This window comes from Macadamia integrifolia, chromosome 1 (assembly GCF_013358625.1).
Source record: "Macadamia integrifolia cultivar HAES 741 chromosome 1, SCU_Mint_v3, whole genome shotgun sequence".
Classification (NCBI taxonomy): domain Eukaryota; kingdom Viridiplantae; phylum Streptophyta; class Magnoliopsida; order Proteales; family Proteaceae; genus Macadamia; species Macadamia integrifolia.
In genome coordinates, this window is record NC_056557.1 from 34,462,355 (window position 1) to 34,476,977 (window position 14,623).

The window sequence follows — 14,623 nt, forward strand, 5'->3', positions numbered from 1 at the left end:
ACACTTTTTTAATTTAAATAAAAGTATTCAATTCTAATGTTATATGGATGTGTATTTTTGGTGAAAGGACAATGTGTGAAAGCAATTACAGGTGAAAAAAAAAATGAAAATTTAAAACAAATTTTGTTTAAAAAAAAAAAAAAAAGATTTGGTGACGGAATTACGAAATCTATCGCCTAAGATATTCTTATTATTATTGATGGAAAAATATATCATTGCCTAAGATAAATGTAATAACGATGAGTAATAGAATGCTGCCTAATGACAGATTTTAAGACTCGTGTAAGAAAAAATTTTAACAATGGACATTTTGGTAATGTTGCCTAAGATAAATTGCTAGACAGAGGCATTTTTTCTGTCGCTAACATGCACAAAGGCCATTTTAGAGACAGATATATGTTCATCGAGGATGCTTTTTGCGATGAAAAAATGGGTTTTAACGACTGTTTTTGTCCATTACCAAGTTGAGATTTGTTGTAGTGTTTGGTTTGAGACCGTGTTGCTTAAGGGTTACTTGAAGTATCTCATGTTGGCACTCAGTATCAAATTGTTGATGTGCTCACAAAATTTGTATCTCGGCCTCGGTTTACTCTTCTCATAATCAAGCTTGGAGTCTCCAATGGCTTGTGAGGGAGCAAGTGTGCCCATTAATAGATTGCAATCCGCTAGTGATTCATGCAACCTTATTGAATCTAGAATGGATACGCAAGCCACCTCATAAACCCTTGAATCAAGGGAATCTTCCTTTACTTAAGAAAGTCAGTCAATTAGGAATCATTCTTTACTGTATTATCCCTTTTAGTTATCCTTTGTATTTATTCTCTTTTCTTCTATACACAAGACCAGGTACGTGTATGTTTACCAGGGTTGTGAAAACCTAGCCCAAATTAATAAAACCGATCAGAATCAATATGAGTTTATTGGATCATGTTTCAAATGAGGTTATGTGAGATCGAAACCAAACTGAACCACATCAAAACCGATAAGACACAGAATGATGAAATGTTAAAAACCGGACGTAAATGGATTTAACCCAAGAAGAAACTGATAACAATCCAAAAATTAATAAATAAATAAAACTATATTTTTCATACTTTTGAATATATTTATATGGTATACTGATACCAAACCGACAGTAAACCGATAAGAGAAATCGATAAGAAACAGAAACAAATGCACCCTTATTGGTTCATGTTTTGATTCACTCATTCTCACACCAAAACCCGTGAAACTAAAACAAAACCAGTCGAAACTATTACACATATGTTAGTATCCGATCTTTCTTAGTAAATGCAAACAGAATGGATAATAGACAATTCTATCATATCAAAATCAAACCCAAAATTGTAAAACTGTTGAGCCATGCCACCAATCTGGCTTTCAGAATTGCGACCAACAGCAGGGGCGAAAGCTAAGCAAAATGAATCCTCTCCTCTGGGGATGAAATTACTCCATCTCTCTAAAACAAACTCTGCCTGTCCTCGAAATCGAATAGTCATAGTAGGAAATCCAATCAAATCTCTGCCAATATTTCCATTGTAGCATGACAATCCTGGTATTGGAGGTGGAATTGGTTGGACCTTGAAGCTTTTGAGTGTCTGAGATATAGCATCTGCTATCTTATCAAGTACTACTTGTGGTAAAAATGTGTATGCAGTGCCACTGTTTAACATCACATTTGCAGGTGCACCAAATGCCCATGGAGGAAGATCAAGACTTTGTGATCCCACTTGAATCTCAACAGGATAGACTTGATAACTCTTATAAAATGTGAAGTGAGTAGTGAAGCCAGCAATATGTGTATACTCACCAATGATCACATTACCTTTAGAAGATGGATCACTTGAGTTTCCCAAACAATAAGAAAATTTTCTTCCACCTAACTGAGAGATCACCGATACTTTGGTTGCTGCAAGACCTAATATTCCACCCAATAGGCCATGGGCTGAAACCTGGTTGTGAATACCACAACCAAAGACCACATTCTTCGGTACCACACTTCCATCAGGGTTACTGAAAAATAGGGCATCCTTGGCAACAATGCCATTGCTAAAACTCCCATCACCATAGTTAATTCGGTAACTAGACACCTTATAATCGCTATCACATTTCATGTTTGGATCTAATTTGCAATCCAAAGAGTCACATGTTACGTTGGAATAGGTATTTGATTTGGTGCGACTATAGATTGGTCTAGTCTGTCACTGGCAATTACTGCAAGGCTCGCATTGGACACAGAAAAGATCACTACCGGTATCAACAACCACGAAGACATCAGCCACTGGTGCACCAAATCTGATTTTTGCATAGTATAAGAACTTTTCAACCCTTTCGAAGTTATATATGCATAGTGTGCAATTGAGCTTTCATATAGTCTCCCAGCGTTGTCCCAAAAAGTGGATCGGGATTATAAAAAGGAGACAGAGGAGAATCATGGTGGGTGAGATCTAGGGCGAATCGGAGGTTTTTAGGATTTGTAGCAGAGGTGTTGAAGGATAAACTGTAGGGGTGTCAATTTCAGGCCCGCACTGGTAGGCCCGTAGCAATGGTGTTGAAGGATAAACTGTAGGGGTGTCAATTTCAGGCCCGCACTGATAGGCCTGTACCGAGCCCGACTCGATTTAAATTAACTAGATTAATAACACGTTTATAAATAGATAGTACATGGTGCAACGACCATTCAATTTTCACTAAAAGTAGTGAAGAGCACTAAACACCCCCGTGTGAGTGACCCAAGGTGTACCTATTAAGAGTGGAACTCAGGACGTCCAAGTTTATGGCTTGTACCAAGTTTGTTGCTCACCAACTGCACTACCCCCTTGGGTTCTTTTGAACAGTCATCTATTTTCAAGTATAGTTTAATTGATTTGAAATTGTCAAACTTGGGTTGTATACGCATAGTTTAATTGATTTGAGTTCCATGGGTTAAAGACCGAGTACCTTAGAACTTAGCTGCTTTACCCATCTTTGGCTTAAGCCATTTTAACAATGAGAACTTTCTTTGCTATACCCATCTTTGCCTCATTTTATTGGTATTTCTCTTCAAGCATATTTAAGAGACCAATTTTAAAGAGGACCGTTTAAAGTTAAATAAATCTATAGCCTGGTTAAGGCCCAATTAAGTAAGGATGTGAATTTGAAATTAAAACCGTTTACCAAAACTGAACTGAGCTATATACACCGAAACCACAAAACCGTTTAGTAAATGGTTTGGTTCTGGTTTCAAGTTTAAGACCGATTAGTTAAATGGGTCGGTTCTGTTTTAACTCTTTAACCCGTCGGTTTCAAATCAAATTGACACTGTGAAAATCAAATCGTTTACACAGTCAAAACCAACCCGTTTAACACATATAGTGATTAAATAGAATAAGGGGTTAAGGGCATTAAGGTGGGAGCAGAATTGATATATACATCATTGCCTCATACTTTTTAACTTTAGAACACTAACGATAAGTTGGGTTCATTAGTAGCTTTGTTTGTATTTCTTTCTCCATTTAATATTTTCTTTTGCTTAGTTGTTTGGTTGTTTTAACAAAATAGGATGGGTTTAATTTAGGGAAGAATTAAGGACCATAGAGGCTGCCCAACAACCTATTCAATAATTTACTCATATTATGTAGTTATGTAGTTAAATCCTTGCTTGCTCAATGCCTTAATTAATTTGATACAAGATTGAAGCGTTTATCAATAAAAGCCAATTTTAGTGAGCGTGCGAATAAACTAGCAAACCGATTGATAACCGTATGGATTAAACTGCAATCAAAATCGTTTAAACAGTGAAACCGACACCGTTTAAAAACCGTGAAACTGAAACAATTTATTAAACCATTTAGGTTTCAAAAAGTGCAACCGTTTAGTAAACGGTTCAATTTTGGTTTCAGCCAAAACTGAAATTTTAGCCTTGAGTTAGGATCGGGTTGGGCCAGGTGGCCTTGGGCTAAGCCTGGCCCGAGCCTGACTTTGACCTCAATTTTTCATATAAAGTATAAACCCTGATTTTAGACAGCAAAGAAAACATCATTACATATAGCAAAAACAAATGAGGTTTCAGGAAAAATATCTTTATAAACTAAATATGTGGAAGAGGAGAAGGAGTTATGGTTTTTGTTTTGCATCATCAAATATGGAGGGATCTTGCAAAAATGGAGAGAAATAATATCATTTCATTTTTCTTGGTCTTCTTCTCCTTAACCCGTCCCAGTCCTTGCATCTCCTTTCCCTTTATCAGTTAGGGCCAATTAGGGTCAGCCAAGCCAGGCTCTGAGGGTGGGTCATGGTTGGATTTTTTTGGCCTTGAGCCCTTGGCCTAGCGAAGGGGACTAAAACCTGGCCCAACCCAACCTATTATAGCCTAATATAGACTATAGAGTACTCATGTGTCAAATTTCAATGTTTAGTTCAATCAAATACCTATACTATTATAACCACAAGGTGATAGCTTAATTGGCTAGGACCAATACCTCACAACTAAGAGGTTATAAGTTCCACTCTCCTTGGGCCCGATTTATCTAATAGAAACACAAATAAAATTACAATACGAAATTAGAAATTTACAAATCATCCAATAGGATTGCACATTTAATATTGATAGGGTCTTGATCTCTCAATTCGAATATTCAGGATTTGAATTGATGTCCTCTATTCATGTTTCATTGATTCCTCCAAAAAATTTCATTTCATTTTGAATTTGGTTATTCGCAATTAATCAGTAATTAATGACCTTTTTTCCTTTAGTATGGGGTAAAAGTATAACCTATAGATCCAGCATGGGACATGTAAGAATTTTATCTTTTCCGTCTAGGGGGAATAACTCTCATCATATTGCAGCGAAGACGCTGGGCATATTAGTGGGTCTATTCCATCTGATTGTCCTACTGCCCCAACCTCTATACAAAGGATTATGTATAGGCAATGGGGAATTGCTTATCATCTCAATGGAGGTGATCGGATTTGCGGCAATGAAAACCATAAATTTAATACAGAATAGAGGTATATGATGGATATTTCGCCTTTAGAATTTTTATGAAAGCATTTATTTGCTTCTCTTCCATTGAAGTTTCATTTTCCTAGAAGGTATCTTACCTTTAGAAAAATTATTCTTCTAATGATCGATTCAACCACTGATAAAAAAGTATATACCTTGGTTAGAAATAAAAGATCGGTTTTAACATGAAATGGATATATCCATATATCTCTGAGTCTTATTTTTGAGATGATAAAATATAGTATAACCAACCTATACCAAGAATTGATACTTATTTTATTTTTCCGGGCATCTTAAAAGTGGTGTCCTTACTCTTTAAGGCTACCCTTGGACTCTTCCAAGACTTGTCTGGGCAACAAGTCAATTTTGAGAAAATAGGGTTTATTTAGTGAGGGAACGGCGCCAGCGGAACGCAAATCTTATGTGTATCGTGTGTGGAGTCTCTGATATTCAGCCTAACCCTCTTTACTTGGGTTTTCCGATCTGTCTTGCTAAAGTCTCCTTTTCGATATATTCTGTTTGTTGTTGCATGGAGCTTTGGCTCATATTTGTTTTTCTGAGTTGTAGATAGGTTTTCTTAATTGGCCCTTGTGGTTTTTTTTTTTTTTTTTTTTTTTTTTTGGAAATAAATTAAGAAACAAAAACAAAAAGGAAATACAACTAAAACATAAATCTGACTGAAAGCAAAAGTCGTCACCTATGGCATTGCTATCAGTAAAGACTCAAGCTACATACTAACGAAATCTATAATGAGATCCAGTCACTTCATCCATTGTCATCTTCTCTGTAATATGGTTGGAGAAGCAGACATTGTATGTTGATGCATGTTTTTGATTTTGCCACCTTCTTCGCAAGATAATCAAAAATAGAATTTGCTTCCCTAAATTTGTGAGAAATCTTCTAGTTTATAAACTACATATATGAACTGATATGCATCCTTCTCTGAAGAGCAAACCATGGGATATTTTGCTTTTGCGCTAATGTCACAACTGCTGCTGAATCAGATTCTATCCAAAAGAATGGGATACCCATCTCTTTAACTCTCATTAGCCCTTGCATAAGACCTTCAAACTCAGCTTCATATATTCCTTTTTTGTTCTTTGTCAATAAATCTTTTGATTTTACGTAAAAAAAAAAAAAAAGGCAAGGGAGGGGTGAGGGTGAAGATGTGTTGAGAAGTTTGTTATCAGAGTAGCATGTAGTAAGAGTCTATGCGCAGTTAGTCATCTGGTAATGTGTATGACTTCATACCGAACCATAATTGTAATTAAGTGAACCGAATAAAAAAAAAAAAAAAAAATCACAACCAATGTTAGTTATTACTTTGGAATATTTATTATCTAAGAAGTCTAAAGACTTTTGTCTTGGAAATCTCAGGGACTGAATAATGGGCTGAGGATAGTCTACCAATGACATTGTAATACACTTTGCAAACAATCTGGGAGGGAACAATCATCCTATTTATTGGTTTCCATATTAAAGCTCTCCTATGCTGGGGCTGACAGGATGATCATAAATTCATAATATTCCTTCAATTCTATGAAACATTTTGTCTGAATTGCTCTTTTTGTTTCCAAATCATCTTAGGTCCAATTAATTCAATAGTTAAACAAGAGGTAGCAACCAATTGTACATGGGGCCAACGTTTAAGTCATTATAAGGGTAAAATTTTGAAGTCATTATAAGAGTAGTTAATCCTTGAAATTTGATTGAGATTTTTTTGGGTTTCAAACCATGGTGTTGATTCCCTCTTCCTCCCTCTCTGAAATTTTCTAATCTCTTCTCTTCCTTTCTCCTACTTACTATTTATTTCTTCCTCTTCATCTTTATTAGTTTCTGGTTTCTTTTTCCTTACCTTGTTTTGGGCGACACTTGCAGTCAAGAAAGAAGGTTCGATCTCATTCGATAGGGTTTCGTTCGTCTTGAGGTTGTGGCCGAAGGTGAAGCTACTCCATATCCTTGGCCATTGCTCTCCATAGCACCCAATGATCACAAGAGATGAACTCAGTTGCTGACCATACGTGCAACTATCGCTGGTTCCAAGTTTAAGAACTCTATATTCCAAGTATTGCTTGCATCTAATGTAGATTAGGATAGGTGAACTAACCAAGTCTCAACTACAAGAACTTTTAATCAAAGAACAACCAATAATAACCAAGGTAGGACAGCAATACAGCAGATCAGAGTTAAGGGAAAAAACAGATCTTTGTAAATCAGAATTTCCAAAACCAGAAATTGGAATTTATGAAATCAGAATATAACCCAGATTAAAGGACTAAATCAGATATAGGAATAGGGTCATAACAGATCATAAATTGTGAACAAACATCCATAGAAATCAGAAACAACCAGACGTATATATCAATCTCAAAAAACAAAACAGATTAGTTCAAAATATCCAATACGGCAGAACTGTGGGTGATTTGTGTAACAAACCAACCAGTGGTCTGATGGGGCCCAAACTGAGATCGAACCACCATCAGATGGGGCCTAACACTCAACCAAAATATGGTGATAATCAGGTGGTTGAAAGCCCTTGAATCAGAGATGGATTTGGGAACAAGAAAGAGAGTTTCAGAACTGGAAAATAGAGAGTACTATAGATCAGTAGTGTGGTTTACCTGGGATGAATTGAGATGGAATTTGATACCTTGGAGCGCTTGAAAACAGTAAGAGAAAATATAATAAAGTAAAAGTAGACCTCTCAGGCTTCTCACTACAGAGAGTCAATTGGATTAAACACCAATTCCATCAGCCTTGTTCAAACACAAGACAAATCTTCATGGAAAAGACAATAGCAGCAACCATTAATTTGCTTATCAAAATCATCTTAGCTTTAGAAGCCTCATTTTATTTATTTATAATGTTGATGGGAGAAGGAATTACAAAATAGAAGGTTTCTCAAAAGGGAAACCAAATATTCTCCTAATACAATAGTTACTAAAAACTTAAATTAGAAACTAGTTGAAAAAGGAAACTAACTACTAATGACTTGACTTAATTAGTAACTTAACTCCTAAGGAAACAAATATAATTCAAATCAAATCTAACTAAAAAGGAAACTAACTAGTAATACTGTATGCATCCTTAGAGTCTCCTTATAAATCTATAAAAATGATCTATTACACTCAAAACGTATGGGATCAAAAGCCCAACATGTATAAAACTCAATCCTAAGCTTATTCCTAATTATAGGGTCAAAGGCCTAACACTCGAAACGAGTTCTTGAACCTTGACTTGAATAAAAGTTGTGGGGACAAAGAAAACCTGGAGTCAGATTGAATCCAAAAACTGAGAACACGCAGATATGTCAGCATCGTTAAAAGGATATCTTGCTATATTTACAACACCTGGTAAACTTACATCCTGAAAATATGAAAATGATAAACTAAATTCTTAAACATTTATTAAGTAGGTTAGTACATGCTTGCAATTTCCAAGATATATCTTCCACTATTCCATATAAAGTGTCCCCCCATCCGACCCCCAATAAAAAATGATATTATTATCTCCTTATCCAGTGGTAGAGCAAGTGAATCATAGATTTAGACGACACCAAAATATGGAAAGCTCAAATCCTCTCTTTTTTTTTTTTTTTTTTTGGTAAAGAAAGCTCAATTCCTCTAACCATGAATGATTATTTATACAGAAGACACTACATTATTCAATGTGCACATCAGTGAACTTGTAAAATTAATTCCATTTTGGCTTTTAAAAAAATAGTCTCTCCTCCAATGACACTTAATTTCAAGATCATGGGCTCACAGAAATGATAGACTACCCCACAAGAGTAATCACCCTAAACATAAAATCTCTCAAAGGTTCTAATATATTATTTTGTAAGCTCAGTACAGATAGGAAACATAATCCATCAAGCATAAAAATACCATTATTATTCATTCCTTAAATCATTTTATCCATTGAAAATGAAACTATATATAATACCTCTTGGGACTTTCCCAGTTTCCCTTCAATGATGGAGACTGAATCACTAGAAGCATGAAAGTCCAAAACCCAATAATCCTTCCTCATATATGACCTTTACCAACTTAAAAGATGCAATTATTTCCCACACACGTGGTGGATGAGGTTGCCGGCAGAGAGAGAGAGAGAGAATGTCTATTAGCAGGAAGAACGTAGATCAATCACACAATGTTTGTGTTGCTCTTGCAGGGGATGACAACCAGATATAAATATAATAGGAAATTTAACAGTAAATGGTCCCCTTACCTGATTGAAATGCAGTCAAATAGCCTCAGGGGATCGAATCTAACTTCAGGAATAGCTTCTGGGATCGAGACTGGCTTCTGGAATTTCTAAGATTGCTTTATGTTCTTCTGAGAAGAGACTGCTGTCCTCCCCGGATGCCCCAGTGGGAAGGGATAGTGGGATGTTGCGCGCTTCGCAAAGGGGGGTTTTTTAGTGGGATACAAATACGAAAGAGAGTTGTTTAGCAGGGGACTTTGCTGGGTTGGGTATGCGATGGGTCGGGAGAGGTGGATCTGCCCGTCTGAGAGTGAGTGAGGGGGAGCAGAGAGAGAGGGAGAGAGACTTGGGGGAGGGGGGGGGGGTGGGAGTTATCGCGAGAGGGGATATAAAGGAACTGATTCCCAGAGCCTCGTCTCCGCGTAATCCCAGTAGTTGATCGCGAACGAGACGAGTACGACGACCATGATAGAAGAATTTCTGTTCAGGAATTCGGTTCGTGAGACCATGGTTCCATGGCCCTGTTTGTTAGAAGAGAATTTGGGGTGGGAGAACCAGAGTGAGAGAACGAACGAGAACAATGGTGCTGCTACGTGATTGACGGTTTATAATTATTCGTTCTCCAGCAAAGTAGAAAGAGGGCAAAGGAGGAGTTAGAGATTGGCACCCATGTTGGGAGCAACTATCTTCAGGTTCAAGGTAAGAAATGGAGATGGGTTTGTGAGCATAATCGTTGGCGGAGTTCCCAAGTTCATGGTAAGAATTTTTGGGCCCATCAAAAGTGGAATTTGTGCTTGTGAAAATTATCGAGTAACGGAGATAAAAACGAAGACCCGACATTTTTTTTGGGTCAACCGGCCATGGAAGCCTTTACCTGATGGGGAGCTCTTGGCCTAGTGAATATTGCTTATTCTGGTGTTTGTCAGTAGTGGTATACAATCGGCTTAGAGATGGTTTCTTAAGCAGAATTTGTGGGTTTGGGAAACAATCGTTTTCAAGTTCAAGGTAAGTCTCTTGGATGGAAGTATTTTGAGTTTGGGGATAATGAGTTCATGGGAACCTGCTCTAAAAGCCATTGAATCGTTTCTTTTTTCAATTTATGAGTAAATCATTTTTCCAAGCATAGGTTGCATGAATTCTCCGTTATTCTGCTCGACACAGGAATAAAAGACTATAATCGGATGACATTATATGTCTATCTTCATCAAAACAAGTGTTGGTGGAAGGAGGTGGCTTTGAATCTGGGTTCAAGCTCTACTTCTCTTGTATGTCCCGTCCCACCCCAATAAATACACTTGACAGATGTGAAAGGATTTGAAGAGGAGATAAAATGCCTGGAAGCAAATGAGTCAACTTCACAGGTATACCAAGGAAGGTATTACCTTCCACTTAAAAAAAAGGGAAAAGCTACCCAGATCTGTCTCTCTCTCTCTCCTCCCCTTGGAAAAGTCCTCTATGCCCCTCTCCTCCTAGCCCTCCCATTGGTTTGAGTCGCTGGCTCCTAGAAAGCTAGCAACATACCTAATCTCTTCAACCTTCACTATTACCTTTTATGGCCATTGTTTCAAACATATTATTGAGGGTAGAATAATAAATTTACAAACTAATATTGTGCCAAACCGTACAGCAATATTCCTCTCTCCTCTATTTTGACTCCCATGGCAAGTCGGCAACCATCCTAACCGCTGCAACAACAGGAAATGCTCATCTCTCTCTCTCTCTCTCTCTGGCTCCGACTTTGATATGTATGTTGACTATAGAGCTCTCAATCGACAAACAATGAAAGATACTTACCCTATACTTCTTGTTGAATTATTGGATCAGTTGTTTGGTTCTTGTTACTATTCAAAGTTGGATTTACGATACGGGTATTATCAAATTAGGGTTTGTAAAGAAGATGTTGCAAAAACCCAACCCTAAAAGCAATGCATAAGGTACGTAATGCTTTACTATCAATGAAGCATATGGTTACAATGTTCATCCTCACACCTCTCAGAATTGCTTACAGAGAAAGTAAACCTCGTTATAAATATATAACGAAAATCCCTAATTTAAAAAAATACATAACTACTCTCAAATAAAAAAAAAAAAAAAAAAAAAACAAGCAGGGCTGCGCCCCCTACACCCTTCTATGCAAGGGGGCCTCCTACCCCCCTTGTAACCTCACGGCCTGCTTATCGGCAAGTGGAATCGTCTTTCTATTATGTTGAGGTGCCTACTCCCGTACTCCTTAAATTAAATTGTGACGAAATACAACGCATCATATACCAACATATGTCCCAAAGATAACTTTTAGAGCTTGAGTTCTTAATAATACTTTTCGGCCTTACCAATGCATCATTCACCTTCCAGGGCTTGATGAATGATATTTTTAGGCCCACATGTTATATTTTATATTGGTATTTTTTTATGATATATTGATGTACAGTAAAACTTGATTGGAGCACTTACACCATCTCAAGACAACTCTCTCCATCATACGTTAACACCAGTTGTATGCCAATTGTCCAAATGCAAGTTTTATTGTCAAGAGATTAATTATTTGGGGCATTTTATTTCCAACCAGGGTGTCTTTGTGGATCGGTTGAGTGCATGCTTGAATGCTCACTACGGTCAACTCCATCATCTTTACATGGCTTTGTTGGATTGACAGGTTATTACCTTAAGTTTATCAAGGACTACGATAAGATCACTTCTCCCCTTACATCAATATTCAAGAAGAATAACTTAACCTAGCTAGGTTGAAGAACCTCAGCTTGCTTTTAATAAGCTCAAGAAGGTCATGTCACCACCTTCTATGTTACCATCTTCGTGGTTGAATGTGACACATCCAGACGAGGCATGGTGTTGTTATAATGCAATCTTGTCGCCTTATAGCTTTCCTTAGTCATGCCTTAAAAGGATAAGCATTTGTCATATATTCCATCACATGGATTTGTGGGATGATTCCGAAGTAATGCTTCAATTTAAATTGATATGAAGTTACTAATCTGATATCAATTGACTAACTGATACAATGACAAAGCATATCTTAGATATGTAAAAGCATAAATAAATTCATAAAATTATTATAAAAAAGGCTAAAAATTGGAGTACAAATTCAGAAATGGAGAAAAAAATGAGTGCGGTCTACTAACCGCACAACTCTACAGTCACATGCAACTCGTACTAATGCTCACATGCATAGTCTTATAATGTAATTCTATTGTCAACCTCTCTTTGCTGCTGGAAATTCTTTACGATTTCAATAAATTAATAAAAAAACAAATCAAAAGATAGGAAATAGGATTAATGATCATCAACTCAGGAAGCATGGTGGAGGTTTATTTGTCAGTTTAATTCTACATCGACAAATACAGGGCAACAAACTCGGGATGTTAGAATAGATGAGCAGAGATTTCTGTGAATAGGTAAAGAGCCACAAACATCAATTTTATTCTAAACATACAAGTAGAAGAAAACCAATGTTATTTCTTTTCCCTCTACTAACATGGATTCAAGGCATTCTGATAAGAAATCTTTGCAATAAAAAATACATCACCTCAGTATTCACCACCAATACATCACCTCTAATACCACCCTTCATGAAGAGAGGGAAATTTAAACAGAGAGAGGTGGGACGACAGAGATGTCCGGAGGAGACAGGAACAAAGGAGATCGAAGTCCCGATCCCTTAATGAATACCAAGGTGAGAGTGGGAAAAAGATCCTCTCCGACACCATCAATCTTCCAACGACTTATCCAAGGGCTGGCAGTGCTTGGATACCATTTTTTTCAGGTGTTGATAGGTGTTGGGATGTGTGACCAAGTCTTCCCAACCCTTGGATGATCATTGGAGGATTGTTAGAGGGTGCAATCATTGGAGCGGAGCTAGATCTGAGGGAGTGAGAGAGAGGAAAGAGTTTGTGCGAAAGAAGGAAATTGTAATAAATCAGGGAAAATCTTACTTTAAACAAATTCATCAATATCTTACCAAAAAAAAAGGGCATATTCAACAATAGACTTCTATTTTAGTTAAGAAATGTGATAGGTAGAGAATCGTGGACTATCTATGTTGTATAATTGAGTAAATCTAAAAGTTGTATTGAGGAATGTAGAATAGAGAAAGAAAGAAGAGGGTGGTGAGAGTTTAATAAAGAAACTGATCTTTTATTTTAACTGAATAAATAAATTAATATTACTTTCTAAATATTAAAGAGAGAAATAGAGAGCGGAGGGGGTGAAAGTTTAATAAAGAAACTAATTTTAAATGAATTAAAAAACTAATATTTAATTATAAAAAAGAGCAAAGGGTACCAAAAAAATAGAAAAAAATAAGAAAGATGAAGAAAATTGATAATGAATAAGTTGAGGTATTTAAATAAACAATAAGGGTAAAGTAGTCCAAGAAAAGATTAACCACGAAGGACAAATACATGCACTTATATAATAGTAGTAGTATGAGTCAGGCCGAAGACCTAGATACCCGTTATAAGAAAAAAAAAAATGCATAGAGATTAGCACATATGTAATTCTCTATCTGTCTATCAGTTGAGATTACCCACTGAACCAATGATATAAGTAGAACAAATTAGTGGTTTTTTCTCTAAATTTTGGTTCATTCTGAATCCTTGCAGTTGAATGAATTTCCAATAATAGCATAACAGGTACATGCCTCTCTCTCTCTCTCTCTCTTTAGTTGAATGGATTTTTACTGGTATGCATTGTTTAATAATTATAAATATTTGATATTCTTCTATGACTTTAACCATAATAATGCATAAAGAATTCCCTATATGTTACATCACAAAAACTTCTCATGGTTTTAAAAATCTCTCACTTTTGCGATATTTATTTGCAACATAAAAAGAGATCTGATATTAAGAGGGTTAGAACGTAGAATGTATGAACCCCATGGTAAATAGCAAAGTTGTTGTGATATTTAATTACTACTTAAGTTATTTATTCACACTTCATCTTGTGGTTTTTTAATGATTCAGTACTACATCCTCTTATTTTATGTTTAAATTCTCTATAATTTTATTCTCAATTTTTTTTTGTTTGTATACTTTTGTTATGATGTTATTAATTGTTTTGTTTCTTCACACTGTGTTATATTTTAACACAAAAACTATGGTATTTTGTTCTTCACAATTTTCTCTCTCTTATATTTCTTTCCCCCAGAGCATATGGTCACACGTGCATTTTTGCTAGTGTATATATATATATATATTTACTAGTAAATACATGCGTGCAAATGCACGTGTAATGAAACATATTTCTTTTATGGACAAAAAATGGACGTTCATCATATTTTCACTTATTTCCTATGGTAAAAAATCTCAATTGATTTCAAGTATTCAACAACTCTTGCAAATATGAATATAAACTTCTATTCATAAATTTTTTTTAAACGATTTCTTCCTCAAGAGAGTTGCTCATTCTTTTTTTTTT

General features: G+C 36.0%; 1 protein-coding gene across 1 annotated transcript; it reads right to left on the reverse strand.

Annotated features, from left to right (window-relative positions):
- Positions 1–1,283: 1,283 nt before the first annotated feature.
- On the reverse strand, positions 1,284–9,016 carry LOC122073451 (probable aspartic protease At2g35615). The gene is made up of 4 exons (XM_042638044.1): positions 8,930–9,016; positions 8,277–8,350; positions 2,206–2,295; positions 1,284–2,100 (listed from the first exon to the last, which is right to left on the reverse strand). Exons 1-4 carry the CDS (start codon positions 9,014–9,016, stop codon positions 1,284–1,286), a joined length of 1,068 nt encoding a protein of 355 aa, XP_042493978.1.
- Between the last annotated feature and the right edge of the window lie 5,607 nt (positions 9,017–14,623).

Bases quoted from the DNA above. Each gene is read 5' to 3' on its own strand.
- LOC122073451 (XM_042638044.1), bottom strand. From the start codon at position 9,016: ATGAGGAAGGATTATTGGGTTTTGGACTTTCATGCTTCTAGTGATTCA. The intron at 8,351-8,929 runs GTATTATATATA...TCATATTTTCAG, and splicing joins AACTGGGAAAGTCCCAAGAG to GATGTAAGTTTACCAGGTGT. The intron at 2,296-8,276 runs GTTTTTGGATTC...TGCAAAAATCAG, and splicing joins GACATATCTGCGTGTTCTCA to ATTTGGTGCACCAGTGGCTG.